This window comes from Epinephelus lanceolatus, chromosome 23, assembly GCF_041903045.1.
Source record: "Epinephelus lanceolatus isolate andai-2023 chromosome 23, ASM4190304v1, whole genome shotgun sequence".
NCBI classification, from domain to species: domain Eukaryota; kingdom Metazoa; phylum Chordata; class Actinopteri; order Perciformes; family Serranidae; genus Epinephelus; species Epinephelus lanceolatus.
The window spans coordinates 20,058,749-20,075,505 of NC_135756.1; the positions used below are offsets into that span (position 1 = coordinate 20,058,749).

Consider the following 16,757-nt stretch of genomic DNA (forward strand, 5'->3'; position numbering starts at 1 on the left):
GCCAGCTGTCCCCAATTAGCTTGATCAATGATGCTGTCTCATTAAATACACAGGGCAGTTATTTAATACATTAGCTAGCTAACTTTAGCAGAACATAATGGTTGCTATGGCGCCTTTTTACTGTACATAGTGAGTTAATATTTAGCTAAGCGGTTAGAAGTGCATCTACTTGACATAAACTACAATATTTTTTATCTTCCAACTGATGAGAGGTGAAGGGGTGAACACAACGGTACAGGTTTCTGTTGGAAACAAGGTAAGGACCAGCTGTTATAGCATAAAACTACATTTGTGCGCACATAGTGTTGTTAATATTTGTTATATATTTAAAAAAAATGTTGAACAGCAGTGCCAGTGTAAAAAATAATGCTAACATAACTATAGCTGTTTTATGTTTGTAAACTTGCTGTTGCTGTGCTCTAGCAGTTGAGCTAACTTAGCAAGCTTCAGGTGAGAAATAGCAAAGTTGTTTATAATTTACACCTGTCATTTATATTAAACTAGAATATAACAAAACATTAGACATGTTATTGGTTTTGTTTCTTAGTTTAAATAAAAGCGAGGTAAAGTTATTGTAAGAGCGAAGTTAGTGAGGCTAACGATTATTTGACATAACGTTAGCTTGCTATGCTTAATTGATTTAGCTAGCCTAGCTTTAGCAACGCGTAAGACTCCACTGACTTATCACTGCCGTCCTAAACAATAATACACATATTAAATATGGCTTTAAATGCTCCTATATTTGTTTGCAGTGAGTTTTGTGAACACAGTGTGAAGCTTGTTAACATATACCTTAAAACAAATAGTCAATAATAATTAACGGTATTCACATAAGGCCAAACTGTGTGTGTTTTGTCAACTATTGATTGACTCAGTGGTGTTTGTATTGGCCTTCTCAACTCTGCATGAACGCTCATGGGATATGGAAATGAGACTGAAACCACTGGAATCCGCACTGTGATGAATTCAGCTGCTTTAGTTTTGTAGAGGGGGGATATAAAATGAGGGATAGTTCATTAACACTAGGTTATTCGCACATGCCCGTGTGCACAGTGCAGGTTTTATATCATATTTCTGTTTCTTAATTTCAGATGTGGCTCCTCTGAGAAAGTTTTGCCACATGTAGGTGCATTGTAAAATGTGTCTCTACTTGTGAAATATCTTTTAGGAGACAGCTAATACGCCCTGGAATATTAACATTTTAAAATTGCTGTATTTTTAATGAGTAAATGCAGTTTACTTCTGGCCACACATTTATGAATATCACTTTTAGTTGTCCCCTCTGATTGCTGAATGAGTAGACCTAAGTATTTGATTTTATTGGTGATGTAAAGTGTTTTATATGATGTGGCTTATTAAGTTTTGGGAGGGTGTATCCACCCGTTTTACTCTGCGTTTGCGTCATGGACGCTTGTGGAGAGCTGTGTCCTCAAAAGGTTGCGCGTTTTGGGGGATAAATCAGCGCCGCAACCGTGGCCTTTGGTTAAGAGCTGGAAAATTATACAACTTTTCTTAATTGATAAAGGTCAAATCCTTCCCTTTTTTCGCAGTGTCGCCCTAAAGTGCTGACATTTCCAGCTGAAATTGGACGTAGAGGGTGCACCTTTGCGCAGAGACTGGTTTAATGCTGAGAGGCTCCTCTGGGTGCACAAAGACAGCGGCTCGCAGACGAACTTGTTCAGAGTGAACCGGGGACGCTGGGAGGCGAAATAAACAATCTCCGGACTCGAAGTCGCCACGACCGCGTAGTTTTACCTCTTCAAACACACTATACCACCACCCATCCATAAAAAACAAGGTAAGGAGTGGTTTCTGGTTCGTTTCAGCGGGAGTAGAGTGCTGCGGTGCGGGTTAAACCTCCTTCGCTCTGGCTTCCCGAGCATGGTTGTTTTTGCAGAAAATGGCGTCATCGCCCTCTTGTTTCTGCCTGGCCGCGGTGGGGAGAGGAATAGTTTCAGAGACTTGTAGCAGCCCTTATACGTAGCGTTTACATCCTCAAAGACGAAATCACCTACTGCAATGTGTTTTATTCAATAGTAGATGGTCAAAACGGGAGATAGTTCACGATTTCGCTCGGTAGAAGGACGCGCAAAGATGGAAGGGTCACCGGTCCTGTGCGCCAAGCTGCTTCTTGGAAAAGGTGGCACGGAGCCGCAAAACGCAGCGTTTTACATTCATAATAATGCCATCCTTGCTGGCTTTAGGCTAATTGAAATGATCATGGATGGTTTAGTGTTACTACCAGGGTGGCGATGGACGTATTTGTGAGAGCACTGCACCTTGTCTTTGTGTGTATTTTATTCGGTTTAGCTCGTTTTTACGCCGCACTCCCCTGCCATGCTGCAATCGTTATGAGGGGCCTCTCTTTTACGGCGTGAAAGGTGCATTTTGGACTTGGCTTTCCCTTTGATCAAGTCAAGCTGTCCTATTGTGGCTCAAAATAGTGGTTTTGGGGCTGACAATATAACCGTGTAAAAAGAGATTTTCGGGGATAATGGGGGCGATGCAAATCGTGCCATGAGAACGGCGACTGCCCTGCGCTCTGGTTCGCTGCTTGCCAGACGAGGACAGGCTGAATGCGATAAAAATAAAAAGTCTTTTGGACGAATCACATAGTTTGCACAAAACTGGGGAAGTCCGGCGCTGCGCAATGATTGTGCTGCTGCTTTGCGCAGAGCACAGTGGCAGCTGCTGTAACCGCCGCCACCATTTCGCCGCGATATTTTTTGTGTGTGTTGGCCAACCTTTTGTAAATAGTTGGGGACTCTTGGATAAAAGAGCACAATAGTATTCATGCGGGCCCTTTATGGCCTGTGAATGCGGTCCTAAGTCCCACTCCGGCTGTCCTGTCTTTCCCCGTCAGCTACGTGCATGCGTCCTAGCACTGGCCACCACACATCCACCATAGCGAGGCCACTCGGTTCCCTGTGTATACGCTCTGCTTGGTTCCTCCTGTGACCAAAAGTCGATGACTGATCGTGTGCTGACTGTTATGTTACAGGCCATCACGATCAAACCGAAACAACGACAGAACATCAGCCGTGGAGACTGCACATCGCTCTCCGTGCACATTTTTATTAAGTTTCCTGAGTTATGCAACCGCATCCCCGTAGAGCGAACTGCTTATCCGCCTTTATTTACTCGTCACCCACCATCGGATGGGTATTTTGTGTGTGATATCTCGTGAATTGGACCGGTCCCTGCGGCGACGACACTGAATTAGGAAGATATGTCATTTGCAAATCACCCAGTGCCATTTGCGTCACAGCCCGCGGCCTCGCACGCCCATGGGGGGCGATGGAGTTGCAAATGGAGACTGTGTGTGTGTGTGCTGACGCTGCCCCAGCTGAAAGGGAACCAATAGACACGGACCCGGGCGGCAACAATCGCCGTGCGCTTCCACTCTCCAGTAGTGCACCGACTTGGGATTCTGTATCAACACGGAAGATCGCGCGGTTTATTCGGGATGGTTAGGTTTCCTTCGCCCTGCCTGGGATGCGTAAGTGGATTCGTACACACACTGGTTATAACCTGCTTCAGGGCTTCGACAGGCCAGCCGGAGAGGAGTATATCCGTCCGGTCCTTCCCTCATGGTGCTCGGTGCATGTGCCTATTGTGGAATCGCTCGCGTGTGGATAAATGTCTCTCCACTGGATCGTGATGATATGACCGTAAAACCTTTATTAACAGCGCAGAGAATAAGGCTGGACTATGGATTTGGACACTGGATACACACTCGTGTCGTGTTTCGTTAACATCCACAGCGCGCCACGCGTTTCTGGTATGGAGATGAGCAGGGCGTTTATATCCAGGAACGTTTTATTTGTTGCTGTTGCGCTTTTGGGCACTGCGCATGGTTTCATCCACCGGTGCTCAGAGAAGTTATTCACGAGGCAGAAAGTCCCGAAATTCTCTAACTCCAGAGTGCAGATTCTGTCAGCATGAAAATCACTATTGGATTATGTTCCTGGGGAAAGATATAATTTATGATGTATCAAACATAACTGCTTATTGGTAACATGCTAATACCATGACACTTCTTTTGATCATATGATGTCAAGTAGCCTGTAGTAAGCATTAAAATATGAAAACACTCTTTCAGATAATATGACTAAAATGTTTTAATTAGCAATAAGTTATGCTGTTAAAGCAAATATATAACTATGTGGATATATAATTTATTTTGTGCAATTTTTTTACTTAGACATCAAGTCTGCCCTTGCCTAAAGATGTTTTATGCTGTCAAGCTATATGTTTGCATGTACTTTATTTGCAATTTAGATGACTGTCTACTTCCTGTGTTTTATTGAAATAGCTGCAGATGCAGTCAGGTAGTCTATCAAGTATTGTTACAGGTGTGGTTAAAACCAAATCAAGGAATAGAGATTGCTACCTTTAGGGGGATATACTGGCAGAAATTGAATATAATATTATAAGTGTGTTTCTTTAGTGTTTAATCACCTCAAAATAAGAATCATCATGTTTTTGTTATCTTAGAATGAGTCGTTTATATCTACATAGGGCCCTTGTCCATTGAGTCCGTCCTCTTGCATTGCCATATTTCTGCTGTAACCGAGGACATAGGGCCATTTATGATTTTGCATCGGCCACTGTAGTTAGCAGCCGCTCCGCTTTTCAGTGTTTGTGCTGGTTTTAATCACCTGGTCTGTTTGTTTTGGAGAGGACAACACCTCCGCTAAAAACCTGAACACTGAAGGAGTCCCAATCGAGAGTTTTTGCTTTGCACATGGGAGAAGTTTCAGCTGGCCGCAGGCTGCAGTCCTCATAGCTAGATGCCACTGAATCCTACACACTGCTCCTTTAAGGTAGAGATTCACCCCAGATGCCCTGAGTCAGGCAGCGTTGCTTCTATGGACTATTTTTGTCTTTTAAGATTTAAGGTTCAATTCAAGGTTCATTTGTGCAACTTACCATTATGTGAGGACATGATTGTTTGGCTGGAAACTTACTTTGCATTGCATATTGACGTATAGCCTGGCTCAGTGTTATTTCAGATTGTAGAGACGGTTCTTTTGCTGCACATGTGTTGTAAAGTTAATTAATCAGTTCAGACTAAGCCCATCATATCACCCCCTCTAAATGCTCTCAACACATTACAAGTATTTCTGACACAATAGCGATGGCCAGTCTAACCTTGAGGAGGAATATGAATGGGTAACTAGGACATGAGTGTAGATAACAAAGTGGGTTATAAGGAACTAAAATAAAATGGAAAGACAGATTGGCCTGAAGTTGAAGGCATTGCCCTGCATATTTCAAATACATTATAGGAGTTGTTCCGTATATACAGTATTGTTTGCATTCATCCCATTTGCAAGTCTTTTAACAGCCTCTGCTGCCCTCCCATCATCTCATGAGACTTGGGGTTATAGCAACCTGAGATTAGTCTTTCCTTATTAGAACAGCAGCCAAGACTGCCCGGCTTCCCCAGGAATCATCGGTTTTCACCAGAGTGGCTGCTGACTGTAAGAGTTTAATGATTTCATTGTATGATTCAGTCAGCTTAATGGTGTATTGCTGTGTTCAGTCACTGAGTCATCTTATCAAACCAACGTGTAAGTCAGTCAACAAACCCATTAACCTGCTGGTCATGTAACCAGCAGACAGGGAGAGACATTAGGGTGGCCATCCAGTCAGGCGACCAGAAAATCAGTGTCAGACAGACAAAAAGTTAGTGAGCTACAGTAGTTATTTAATAAGGTTATTAGTCAGTCTCGTTACCTGGATGTCAGGAAGCTGCGGTCACATATTTTGAGGGCCCACACACCAGTTAGAAAGCACACCAGTCCAAACTTAACAGTAGTCTTGCTGTGTCAGTGGTGGAGGTGGAGGTGAGGCCTACTTCTGCCCATCGTGAGGGAACATATTCTGGCTACTTGGAGAAAATAGATTCAGTAGTTTGTTATTATTACAGTCTGTTATCACTACAGGGTTGGATACCACAGCAAATTCCGCTTTTCTTGCTTTGCCATACCATGTTGGCACCACCGTATACAGTGCTTAATTATACTTTTCCATGTGATTTTAAGAGGCTTGATTTCAAAGATCATATTTTGCTCATTCACACCTGTCGCCAAAATGTCCATTATGCATCTCCTGTATCTATATTTATTGGAAATCCGTGTCAGTGTTCCTTTTCCACTCTCTGCTGCTGCATGCCTTTACGTCGCTCCCAAGTGCTGTCTGCCTGCTTTGAATCGAGGCTTCACATTGTGCCGTGCAGAAGTTTCCTTTCATATCTGCTTTTGGAGATTCAATAGCAAATTTAGCCAAGTGTCTGTTGGGTGCCCGCCCTCCTGCTACCAATTGTGTACTGACTTGATTGGGTGATGAAAGTTATCACAGAAAAAACAGTGGAGCTTATTGCAGACCTTAAACTGTTTCAGTCTGGTAAACTTTGTGAAGCGATGACATTTGTTTAGATACTGAAACTCGCTGTTTGGGAGACCAGATAGTAATTGTATAATTTTGGTGCATGTGTGCACACAACTCTGCATATTTGTGTGTGCGTGTCCTGTGCACATCCCTCAGGTGTTTCCCCATTTGCGAATAATGTGCAGAGGATGATTTGTCAACAGTGATTCATGTTTGGGAGTTTTCCTAACACAGTGGTGTGATATTCCCACACTGGAAAAGTTATGCACAACTGGTGTGTGTTTGAGATCACATGTCTGTTGACGGGCACATGATGTTGTCACATAAACCATTACAGTCAGCGGCCGTAAGATTAGACAGTCATATTTGAATGTCAGTGTTTTCCGCTGCTGACAACTTTCCTGAAGTCATTTTATTTCTGCTCAATTTATTTTAACAGTTGTCAGATACGTCAGCAAAGTTAAGCATATTCAGCATTTTCAAGTGCTGTTTGACTTGTGTGCCATTCACACTGTGATGAATCCCAGGAGGCCAGACCTCAGTCCTGTCAAACTCACATGGGTGAGGAGAACATCTTGTGGGAGAACTGGGACAGTGATACCTCTGGTAAACATGATGCAAGTTTTAAAATATTTGATTCGGGCACAGCTCCTCTGGCTTTTGTTTCGTCGAGCACAGAGAGGTCATAGCGTTATCTTCTGTACCATCAGTTTTATACACAGTATATGCATATTGTCATTTTTGTCAAGTATAACTTGATATGCTGACGATGAGAAAGTGACAGTACAATCATAGACTATATAAAAGAAGTGGATGTTGTCACTGTGACATTACCCATTTGTTCGTGGACTGTCATTTTGAAGCCATGAGTTTGGCCTTTTGGCCATTGCCATCTTATTTTTTTGAGCTAGAAGTGACTATATTTTGATGAGTGGGTGAGGCTGATGAGGAGCAAAGGGAAGATCTCACTGATACCCGAGGACACTATGCACGCCCTGACTACGTTTACAATGTAAACTTTATAGCTAAGTGTTTTTTAAGTGTTGGGCCCTGATCAGACAGAGCATGTGTTAGCAGCCTGGGGCAGCTTTATAATGGCTTTCAATGAGAGTGAAACATTTTGCTTGCTGCTTTTACATTGCTGCTGCCTCGTGTTTCTCTCCTCTACGCGCCTCGCTTTTTTGCAGGACAACCTGGACTGCTTGAGCTGAAAGAACTTTAATTCAGAGCGGAAAAGCCATCCCAGCCTCCAATCAGATGAATTTTATGTGGTGGTGATGACAACAAGTAGTGTAGAATATTAAGCTAATGCTAGCTCACCTTCATCGTTGCCCTTTGAGGCAAGCTGTAAGACATAGGTAAACAACTTGTAGCCTCAACTACTTTCTAATGTTTTACCAACCATAATTATGCCGGACGATTGACGAAAAAATGTCAAACTGTACCCACAGGGGTGCCCTTCGCCATTCCATTTTTATGCAGTTTCAAGGTAGGCTACAGATCTGTGAGTTCTTGAGAGCAAAAGTTAAGCTAAGGACAGGTGATTTGGTGGTTACCTAGCAACAATTAAAAAGACCATCTGATCGGGTCTTAAGTAACACCCCAAAACTAGTTCATGGCTATTTAAATGTGCCATGGATATGTGTTGCCACACCTCTGTTCTCTAAATGGGAAAATAATGTACAAAATAAACATCATGCTGTATTAAAGAAGACTTGAAGCTAGTGATTGAGACCATAAACTTTTTGAGAAAATGTCCAGGACCAGGGCCCTGCATCCATCTCTTTTATGTAGTCTATTAGCACAACAGGACAATCAGCTTAATTTCCTAGATTGTCAGCATTAGAAGAACCAGAAGTAAGGTGGTAACAGATCAGAGCCACAGAAGATGAACTCTGCCATCCAGTAATAAAATGCCCAGAGAGAAGGCAGATCTGTCTGTAAGCACAGGGAAATTCTCTCAGTAGGCCATAGCATTGCTCCCACCCTTTCTCATGGTCAGGTGGCATCACTGGTGTGTGTATGCCAGCAGTCAGCATCATGTCAGTGAGTGTGGTGTCCCTCCATTAGGAGGAAGTCCTGTCAGACCGCCTCCACACAGCCATCGGAAATAACTATGAGAAGGCTGGGATGATTGCGTGCATCTCTTGGCTCTGGAACTGCATTACCGTTTAAATGCCCACATACATGTATGCATACAGTATGTACATGCCCACTCTTACATGATGGAACATGACAGGGTAATGTTTCTTTATGGGGTGGGCGACAAAGAGGCTGAGGCTGCATAGAGGAGAAAGTTCTGCTCTTCTGACATGGATTTACCTCATTTGTTGCCTCTGAGAGGGCAAACAGGGATTTGTCTCCTAAAATGAGAGACGCTCCCAAAATGGAAGCGCTTTGACAAATTGATTTCTGGCTGGTATAAACAAAATTCACTATGGATTATCACTGGAGATGAAACTTAAACATATTTGCTTATAAAATATGTAACACTTTGGAGATGATATCACCAGTTGCATTTGTGTACTTAGCAAAGGATGTCGCATTTTTACAGAGAAGGGTTAGCATATAAAAATAGGATTGTCAGTCTAAGATTTTTTTTCCTTTGTCACATCTCATTCATTTCCAACAGAGGCTCATGTTATTCATCTTTTTCTGCAGTATTAGCCATTGTCCCCATGTTACCCTGACCATCATCAGTTGGAGAAAGGAAGGAAAGGCCATTTTCAAATCTGTTTTTTTTTTTCTCTTTTCATTGATCTTTTAAAATTGGTCTTTCAGCTTGTGTAGAACAGGGCATACTTTTCTTTCTCGCATTCCCACAGCACATCATTGGACTTCCAGAACAATATCATTTTTTTCTTGAGCTGTCAAATGGATGTGTTGGTTCTTATAATGAAAGATCAGGACTTCAGTAATCACTGCTTTCCAAATATTTAACACCCAACGAGTAAGCTTTAAGCTTGGAGCAGAATATGATTGTTCAGCTGTTTTCAGAAGACTTTGGCGTGCTTGTGGATTCAGTTTATATAGAAAAACTTTAAATTTGCGCAGAATAAAGCTTGAATTTTCTTATCTGTCAACATGAAACACATCCAGTAGTAAGCAGTGAGTGGAGTGGAGATTTGGGGGTTGACCATGAATGCAGAGCATCCTCAAATCCCCAGTTTGAACCCAGGACACCTTCGATCTCATTACCTGAGTCAGAACAGGAGTCAGTACTTCACAGCCACGTCAGTCTGTTGCCACGGAAACGGGAGAGTCCCTCGTGTTAGTGTGTGAGTGTATTATTGGCGCATTTGTGTGGCCAGACGTGTTTGTTTTAAATCTTTTGTAGTACATGTAGCCTCTTTGGAGGTGAGTTGAGAAAGTGTTGTGTATCTTCTCAGACAGTTGTCCACAGTGGGGTTTTTAAGCCTTGGCCAGTCAGCGTCAGCAGGCTGCTGCTTGTCAGGTTTTTACAAAACACTTCTCAACAAAATAATTAGTCTGCTGTCTTGGGTTGGGATTCGCAACCTTTTTGGTGCCATGGCAAACATAAATGAGACTCCAAGACAAACCTAGTTATAAAATAGCACTGTAGATGTAAATGAAGGCAGTAAAGTAACTTTTTTGGTTATGATTGTGACAGACTTTTCTCATTCTGCCCATACAGAGTCATTAGGGCTCATGCAAGAACCACTGGTACAAAAAATGTGTCCCTCAGTGACTCATACAAGCCCTTTCAGAGAATCTGTGGCATTCACCAATTTCCTCATACTCTGAACTTTCTATCAGGTATGAATGAAATTTAAAAGTGGTGCAGTCAAGTGCAGTTGGTATGCCTTTTTTCACACTGGAATAAACACCCATTTGACTTAGAGGACTACTTTGCTCACTTTGCTGATTTTCAACCAGCTTTGTATCAGAACATTAGAGGTAGTATGTGTAAAAAAAACTCGTGAACTTCCCGCCATCTTACAGTGGCAAAATTTCCATGCTCACCTTCCTTCTCATCTCTCAGCTCAAATCTGGATGACGCAAAATGTGCCATTCGGCAGATTTTCACTGGCTGTAGTGCTGTTGCTCGAACGAAAGATTGTACTTCGGCAACTGTGTATGCCTGCCACCATGGACAGTATAGAAACATCTCTAATTCGGATCAAAGTGTAGAACTTTGCCGGTCAAATGGAAACCAAGATTCTGTTACTGTATTCCTATTTCTCGCCCAAAATGTCCTTAGAAACACTTTGACTGTGACATGAGAATTTGTGAACAGGAAGTGGGAGCCATGCTGTTTCCTGTATTGTAAAAATGGAGGCTGAAAAGACTGGGATCAAACAGTAAAACTAAGCAGTGATGATCAAATATGAACCAAGATTCTGTTGCTGCGTTGCCCATTTTTTGACTAAAATGTTTTCAGAAACATACTTTAGTTTACTCTTTTACTGTAATATGAGATAATTTGTGACCAGACAGCAGCCATATTGTTTTCTGTGTATAAATGGACAAGCATACCAAGTGTGCATTATGTCACCCACTAGTCTCTATATACAGACTCTACATTCAGTGAATGTAGAGTCTGTAGGCAAACCCCGGAGATCTTGCCTCTGGAAGAAGAGCGGAAGAGCCCTGGTTTCCGGTTGTAGGCTGTTTGTAGTCCGCGTGATATTGACCAATCACGTTTGAGCCGTTTGCAGTTGTTGCCAGGTTAAACGGTCCGTGTGGTGAACTAACAAGGCGGAACATAATTGGCATCACTGCAAACTCTGAATCCATCACAATGGTTCAGCATATTTACTTAAATATAAACGGAAGTTGGAAACGGAAATTCGCCTCCTCCGCCCAAATCAAACTGGAATGCCAAAAAATCGGGGGTCTGCCCCCAGAGGCTGTATCGCCGTCTGCCAGAAGTCAGATGCCAAATATAGCCGATGGGTTCCGAGAATGGTCACCCACTAGCGGGAGCAATTTTTGGTCCATTGGCAGTGCATTCTTGTAGTTGTGGGTTTTTCAGCTTCCTTTTTCTCTGTTTTCTGTGGTCATGTTGCACCAATGTCAAAAGTATTTGCATCTCTCTACTGCATAGACAGCCCGGTTTTATGAATTGAACATTGTTCCAGCAGTGAAATACTTCTTTAAGGATTATAGTGTCTTTATTTGTAATCTGAATGAATCAAGAGTTTAAATATGAAACCGAAATAATTTAATATATGGAAAAAACTTAATGGTAATGTTTTTAGCTTTTATTTGTAGATCATTTTATAATATACATATATATATATTGGTTTGGCAGAGCAACTTATACATTGCACTAGTTGACAGGAAAATCAACTGCAACAGCTGCCTCAGGTACTTTTTACAGGTCGCTGTCCAGTATCCTCTGTTGCATTTGACAGTATAAATTACCAACTGTAGGCTATAATCTTCTCCTGTCTAGTATCTCTGTGATTGTCACATGACCTGTACAGCGCTGCTCAGATGACACGTTGTTGGCAGCTGAAGTATTAATATTTTGTTTAATAATATCACAATACACAAAGTACTTTAAACAACAAATTGGTCCTCTAATGTGACTACTGAAGAGTAACTGCTGAACTTGTTATGTATTCATGTGCTGATTTCTGACAGCAGGACTTTGAGCTCCGCAGTGTGAAAGTTCTTCTATTCACTCTTTGGGAGCATTTTTGATTATGATAAATGATAAAATTTCACAGACTCACACGTACACCAACGGGTGATGTTCATTAGGCTTAAACTGGCAATTTACACCAGGTTTATGCAGTTAAGAGAGTTTGGGGAATCTAGCTGGGAACACACACCTCATAGGAAAAAGTAAGAGAGGTTCAGGAACACGAACATGTTCTTGCATGAGGCCCACTGATCTCTTTTAAAGCTCAGTTATACCGAGATGTTCCAGAGGGTTTAATTTGCAGTTTTCATGTTCAAATATCTTTTTGCCTGAAATTCCTAATTCATATATATTTTGAGCACAGTATTAGGTGAAACACTGAGAAACACCCTCGACAGGTCATCCAAGGCCAATGAGCTAATAGACTATCACATAAAAGAATCAATTTTACTCGAGCTCGCACTCACAGCTGAGTTTATTGTGGAGTTTTCACCAGAGCTCGATGTTGTTAGATAGCGGAGGGGAAATCCCGCCCACACAAGGAGAACATGCAAACTTCATGCAGATTTACCCAGGGAGAGTTTTGCTTTGAGAGAAAAGTGGAAACAGAGGGATGAGTCCACTTGAATTTTAAAGGCATCATTGCCTTTGAATATTGTACAAGCTAAAATCAACTTTATTTTGTGTTAGATAAAGAAATAGAGCCTTTAAATGAGGATGTTTTCTGACTTCAGTAGTCGGTAGAGTAGAAAGACTTTCCGGTCAAAGTCCTAATTTCCCATTATAGTTAATGGCGAGTGTTAATCTCCCTCCCTGATATAAATAGAACCTGCAGAGGTGCATAATGCATTAATATCCCTGCTCTTAATTTTGCTAGAATATAAATTATTTTTATCTAATGGTTCCATTTGAAATTAATTGCGTCTTCATTACAGATAAACCTCAACAAAGTAAAGCTGAGCTCAGAAATGGTCCCCAAATCATCCTCCACCTGTAGCATCTCTCCTGTGTCTTCACCTTTTACACAGAATTCAACTCAGCTGTGGTTTGTGGTGCTAGGTGTCACATACTGCCGCAACCTATGTAGAATGTAATCTACAAAATGAAGGATGACAACAGTTTACAGCAGTTTCTATTGCGCACATTTGTTTGTATATTCCCTTGTCTGTTCCCCTTCATTTAAGACTCAGCTGAACTCTATTTTTGTGTGTCTTTTTAAGGAATACTTTACTCCCCTAAATGCGTTTGTATATCAGTCAATCATCCTGCGTGACATTGACTTTGTGAAGAAAACTCAGTTTGTTCTTCGAAGAATCCAAAAAAAGGGGAACATTCTTGATGAATGAATGAATAACATTTGTTGGCAAACTATCACACAACTTGTTCAGTATATTTTAAGTCTGATTTATCGAGTCGTACGCTCAGTATTTCCCAAACAAACAGACAGCCCTTTCGGATGGGTGACCAAACTAAAAGTAAAACCTATCTATACTATCCTTAAAGCCAGACTCCAGTGAGGAAAAACCTCAATTTTACCTCACAAGACACAGGAGGTGCTGGCTCTCTGTTGTCTCTATTAGTTAGTTTGTGTTATTCTGTGACTTCAGTGTTTTAAATGGTTAGTTTGGACTCACCAAAGTAACACAATAACACAAATAAACTGCAGATTAAGGCAGCGGTAGACCAGCAGCTCCTGTGTTCAGTGAGGGAAAAAATACTGTTTTTGTCAATGGAGTCTGGCTTCGCAGAGAGCATGGATGAGTTTCACTTTTAGTTCAGGTCACAGTTGTAAAGGGCCGTCTGTTTGGGAAGTACCGAGCATATGACTGAATAAATGAGACTTGGATTATACTGCTTGAGTCATGTGATAATTTTGCTGATGTTAAACACGGTCGACTATGATTTCATATCGTCAAGAATTTTCTTGGTTTTCAGATTCTTCGTTTACTGGAGGCAATCGAGAAAAAACAAACATTTCTTCAGGAACTCATGGTTACACGTGTTGAGTAATTGACATACAAACAGTCATTTGGGGGTTGAAGTAGTCTAAGTAAAACCTTCATCAAACCCACAAGTAGCCTCTGTTTTTGTGATATTGCGCAGTTCTTAATTGGTTCATCCTCGCTACAAAAAGCAGGTTTGTTTTCATGTGTTCAACTTGAATTATAAAGTAAAATGAGTTGTTATAAAGGTTTTAAAGGTTTTTTTTAAATCAAGGAGCCAAGTACACAATTTAAAGTCTTACTAAAACCCTGACGTGTCTCCACAGTAAGCCCTGGTCTGAGTAAAGCAGATACATCAGCATGTACAGTAGGCTTACATCTGGCAGAGTGTAGAGCAATCATTTCACTGTGTGATGTTTGCAGCTGCCAGTAATAATTGTCAATGACCCATTTGAGTCAAATTGCCTCACCACCAGGACTAAAGATCATGTTTAACTCTGACTAAAAGCATCAGATCCAGTTTTTAGAGAAGGTATGGAAAACTCTGGATTCAAATGTAGGAAATGCGTCATCTTCGCACTTAATTTCAAGCAATGTCACACCCTTAAAGTGACCTTACTGAAACAGATGTGACACCCATATTTGGGTACTGATTCAGTGCTTACAAAACAAAGGTACAGATGTGTTTTTAATTCCATCGTGAAACTCGTCCTAACCACAGTGATACCTCTGTGTTCAGGACCATACCTGTGTGATAACATGATTTACACAGCTGCTACCTTACAAAGTATTTAATTTCCCATTACAAGGCAATAAGAGCAATCTGACCTTTGTCTTTTCATGTGCACGGTGGCTTCATGTTGACATTGTTCTAGCAGGTAATTTGGTAGGTGAAGTGGTTGTGTAGTTGCTGTTTTGAAATGTAATCACCTCACCTGCTGCTCTTTGCTTTGCCTGCTTTAATTAGCAGGCAGAGCTCCCTTTGTGTGCGTGGCTCAGTGAAACAATACAGCTAAATCACATCCTTTGTTTTAAGACATACAATGCATTGGGGCGACCGCTCTGAGTACTTCATGTCTTGTCTTTGGGAGGCATTAGCAGACCACCAAACTTTTCAAATAGCAAAACATTTTAAGTACAAGGTTTGTCTCCCTCTGCTGGACACCAAGCAGAACTACAAGTCTGCACAGGTGGGAATATGCCTGTGCATATGACATTGGCTCGTGTGACATTCCCGCCATGTTCACTGTCAGCGTAGCATCACTGTAGGTGTAGGTGCAAGCTCTGCATTTCTGTCAGATTTTCATGTTATTTTGTCATCAGAGTTTCCCCATAGCTGTAAGACACAGTGATTATGTCTAGCCATGAGTTGATGTGTTTACTTCTTTTTGCTAGACATCCATAATACCACAGAATTAACTAATGTATGTCAGCCCGAGGCGAAGGAGAGATGTTATCTTATATTTATCAAAGATCAATGCTTTCCCTCTCTCAAATTCTGCTCAGTTGTTTTGGTGTTATCTTGCTGCCAGCTTGCTGTCTGCTTGTTCCAAATTTCCTTAAGTCTGAGACACCTGTGGCATGTCCCGCCCAAACTGCATTAAGCACCTGTCACTTACAGCTCATCTAATTAATCCACAATTTGACTCTTGGGGCTTTTTTTTTTAATCCACTGTCAAAAAATGTCAATTTCTTGGTGTCGAGAGCGATCAGTTGGTTCGCCAACGTTGGTGGCAGCTATTGTTGGCCTCATGTAGGTAGTAGGTATGACAGAGGGTAACAAATTAGAAAACAGTGAGGCTGTTGAGCGTGCCACAGTGCAGCTAAAGCATGTCATATTGACCCAGTGGATTTGAGCGTGGTGTCAGGTGCGTGTGGCTGAGTTGGACCAAGCTGTATTAACGTAGATGGCCACTAGAGGACAGCAACAAATGGTGTTTCACCAGGGGTGCTGCAATACAAATGAAATAAAATGTAATGAAGGTTTGGGTTATCAGTAGTGATTAACATGAGCTCAGTAATTTGGAGCTCATAGACTACTTTTCAGATTTATTTACTATTTACTTGTCATTTCATAAATTATAAAACCTTTATTCCTTTCCAGACCTTTGTATTGGATCCTAATTTATTGCCCATTAGGGGATAGGACATAATCAAAAGTGGTTCAAATATCCATCCTGACATTGGTTCTCTATATGCTAATATTGAGTTATAAAAACCCATATAAGGTGCATTGATCCCAACTCCCAGTACACATTTCAGAAGCAGATTCTCAGCTATCCTTAGTCAAAGTGCTCACTTTGTATACTTAATATGCATGAATCTATATGTATGTTGCATATATATGTATGTATTAACAGCTTTTCCAGCACTGCAAGGTCCATTACCATTAGTGTTTATGTTATGAAGGCCAGTGTACTCATTTTCTAATGCACACAGGGATTGTGTGTCTCATACGGAGTAATGATGCAGGTAACATGGGTTTAATTGTCCTGCCAGCAATATGACAAGCAGCCGAATTAGCATTGTGGGAAACCATTACTGTGACCTTTCGAAAATACTCCATTCTGTTTTTGTATTAAATCCAGTGTGCAGCCTGGTGGTTTCTAAGCGCAGTACAGCTACTAAACACACAAAGCTGTTATGTTTCCTGTGTGTTTTCTAATGCATTATACATGCTTTCACAAGAAAGGGCTGCGCAGGAATGTGTTGTGGGTGTGCAGTTTGGCAACAGAAGTGACATTTTGTTGTTGATTTTTAACAATAAATGTGGTTTTGCCAGTTGTGTTAATTACATTGACTTTATT

At 41.4% G+C, this 16,757-nt stretch overlaps 1 protein-coding gene across 3 annotated transcripts in view; it reads left to right on the forward strand.

Annotated features, from left to right (window-relative positions):
• The first annotated feature begins 1,413 nt into the window (after positions 1-1,413).
• Positions 1,414-16,757, forward strand: part of znf800b (zinc finger protein 800b) — a 40,498-nt gene continuing 25,154 nt past the window's right edge. The window contains exon 1 of one of the 3 annotated variants that reach the window (XM_078165096.1): positions 1,414-1,798. Coding sequence is in view for 1 of the 3 variants with exons in the window: in XM_078165094.1 (XP_078021220.1) it covers positions 3,496-3,499 (4 nt within the window). In the remaining 2 variants the exon portion in view is untranslated. Of the gene's footprint in view, positions 1,799-3,216; positions 3,500-16,757 lie in introns of those variants that run through there. The other 2 variants (XM_078165095.1, XM_078165094.1) reach the window with 2 other exon arrangements.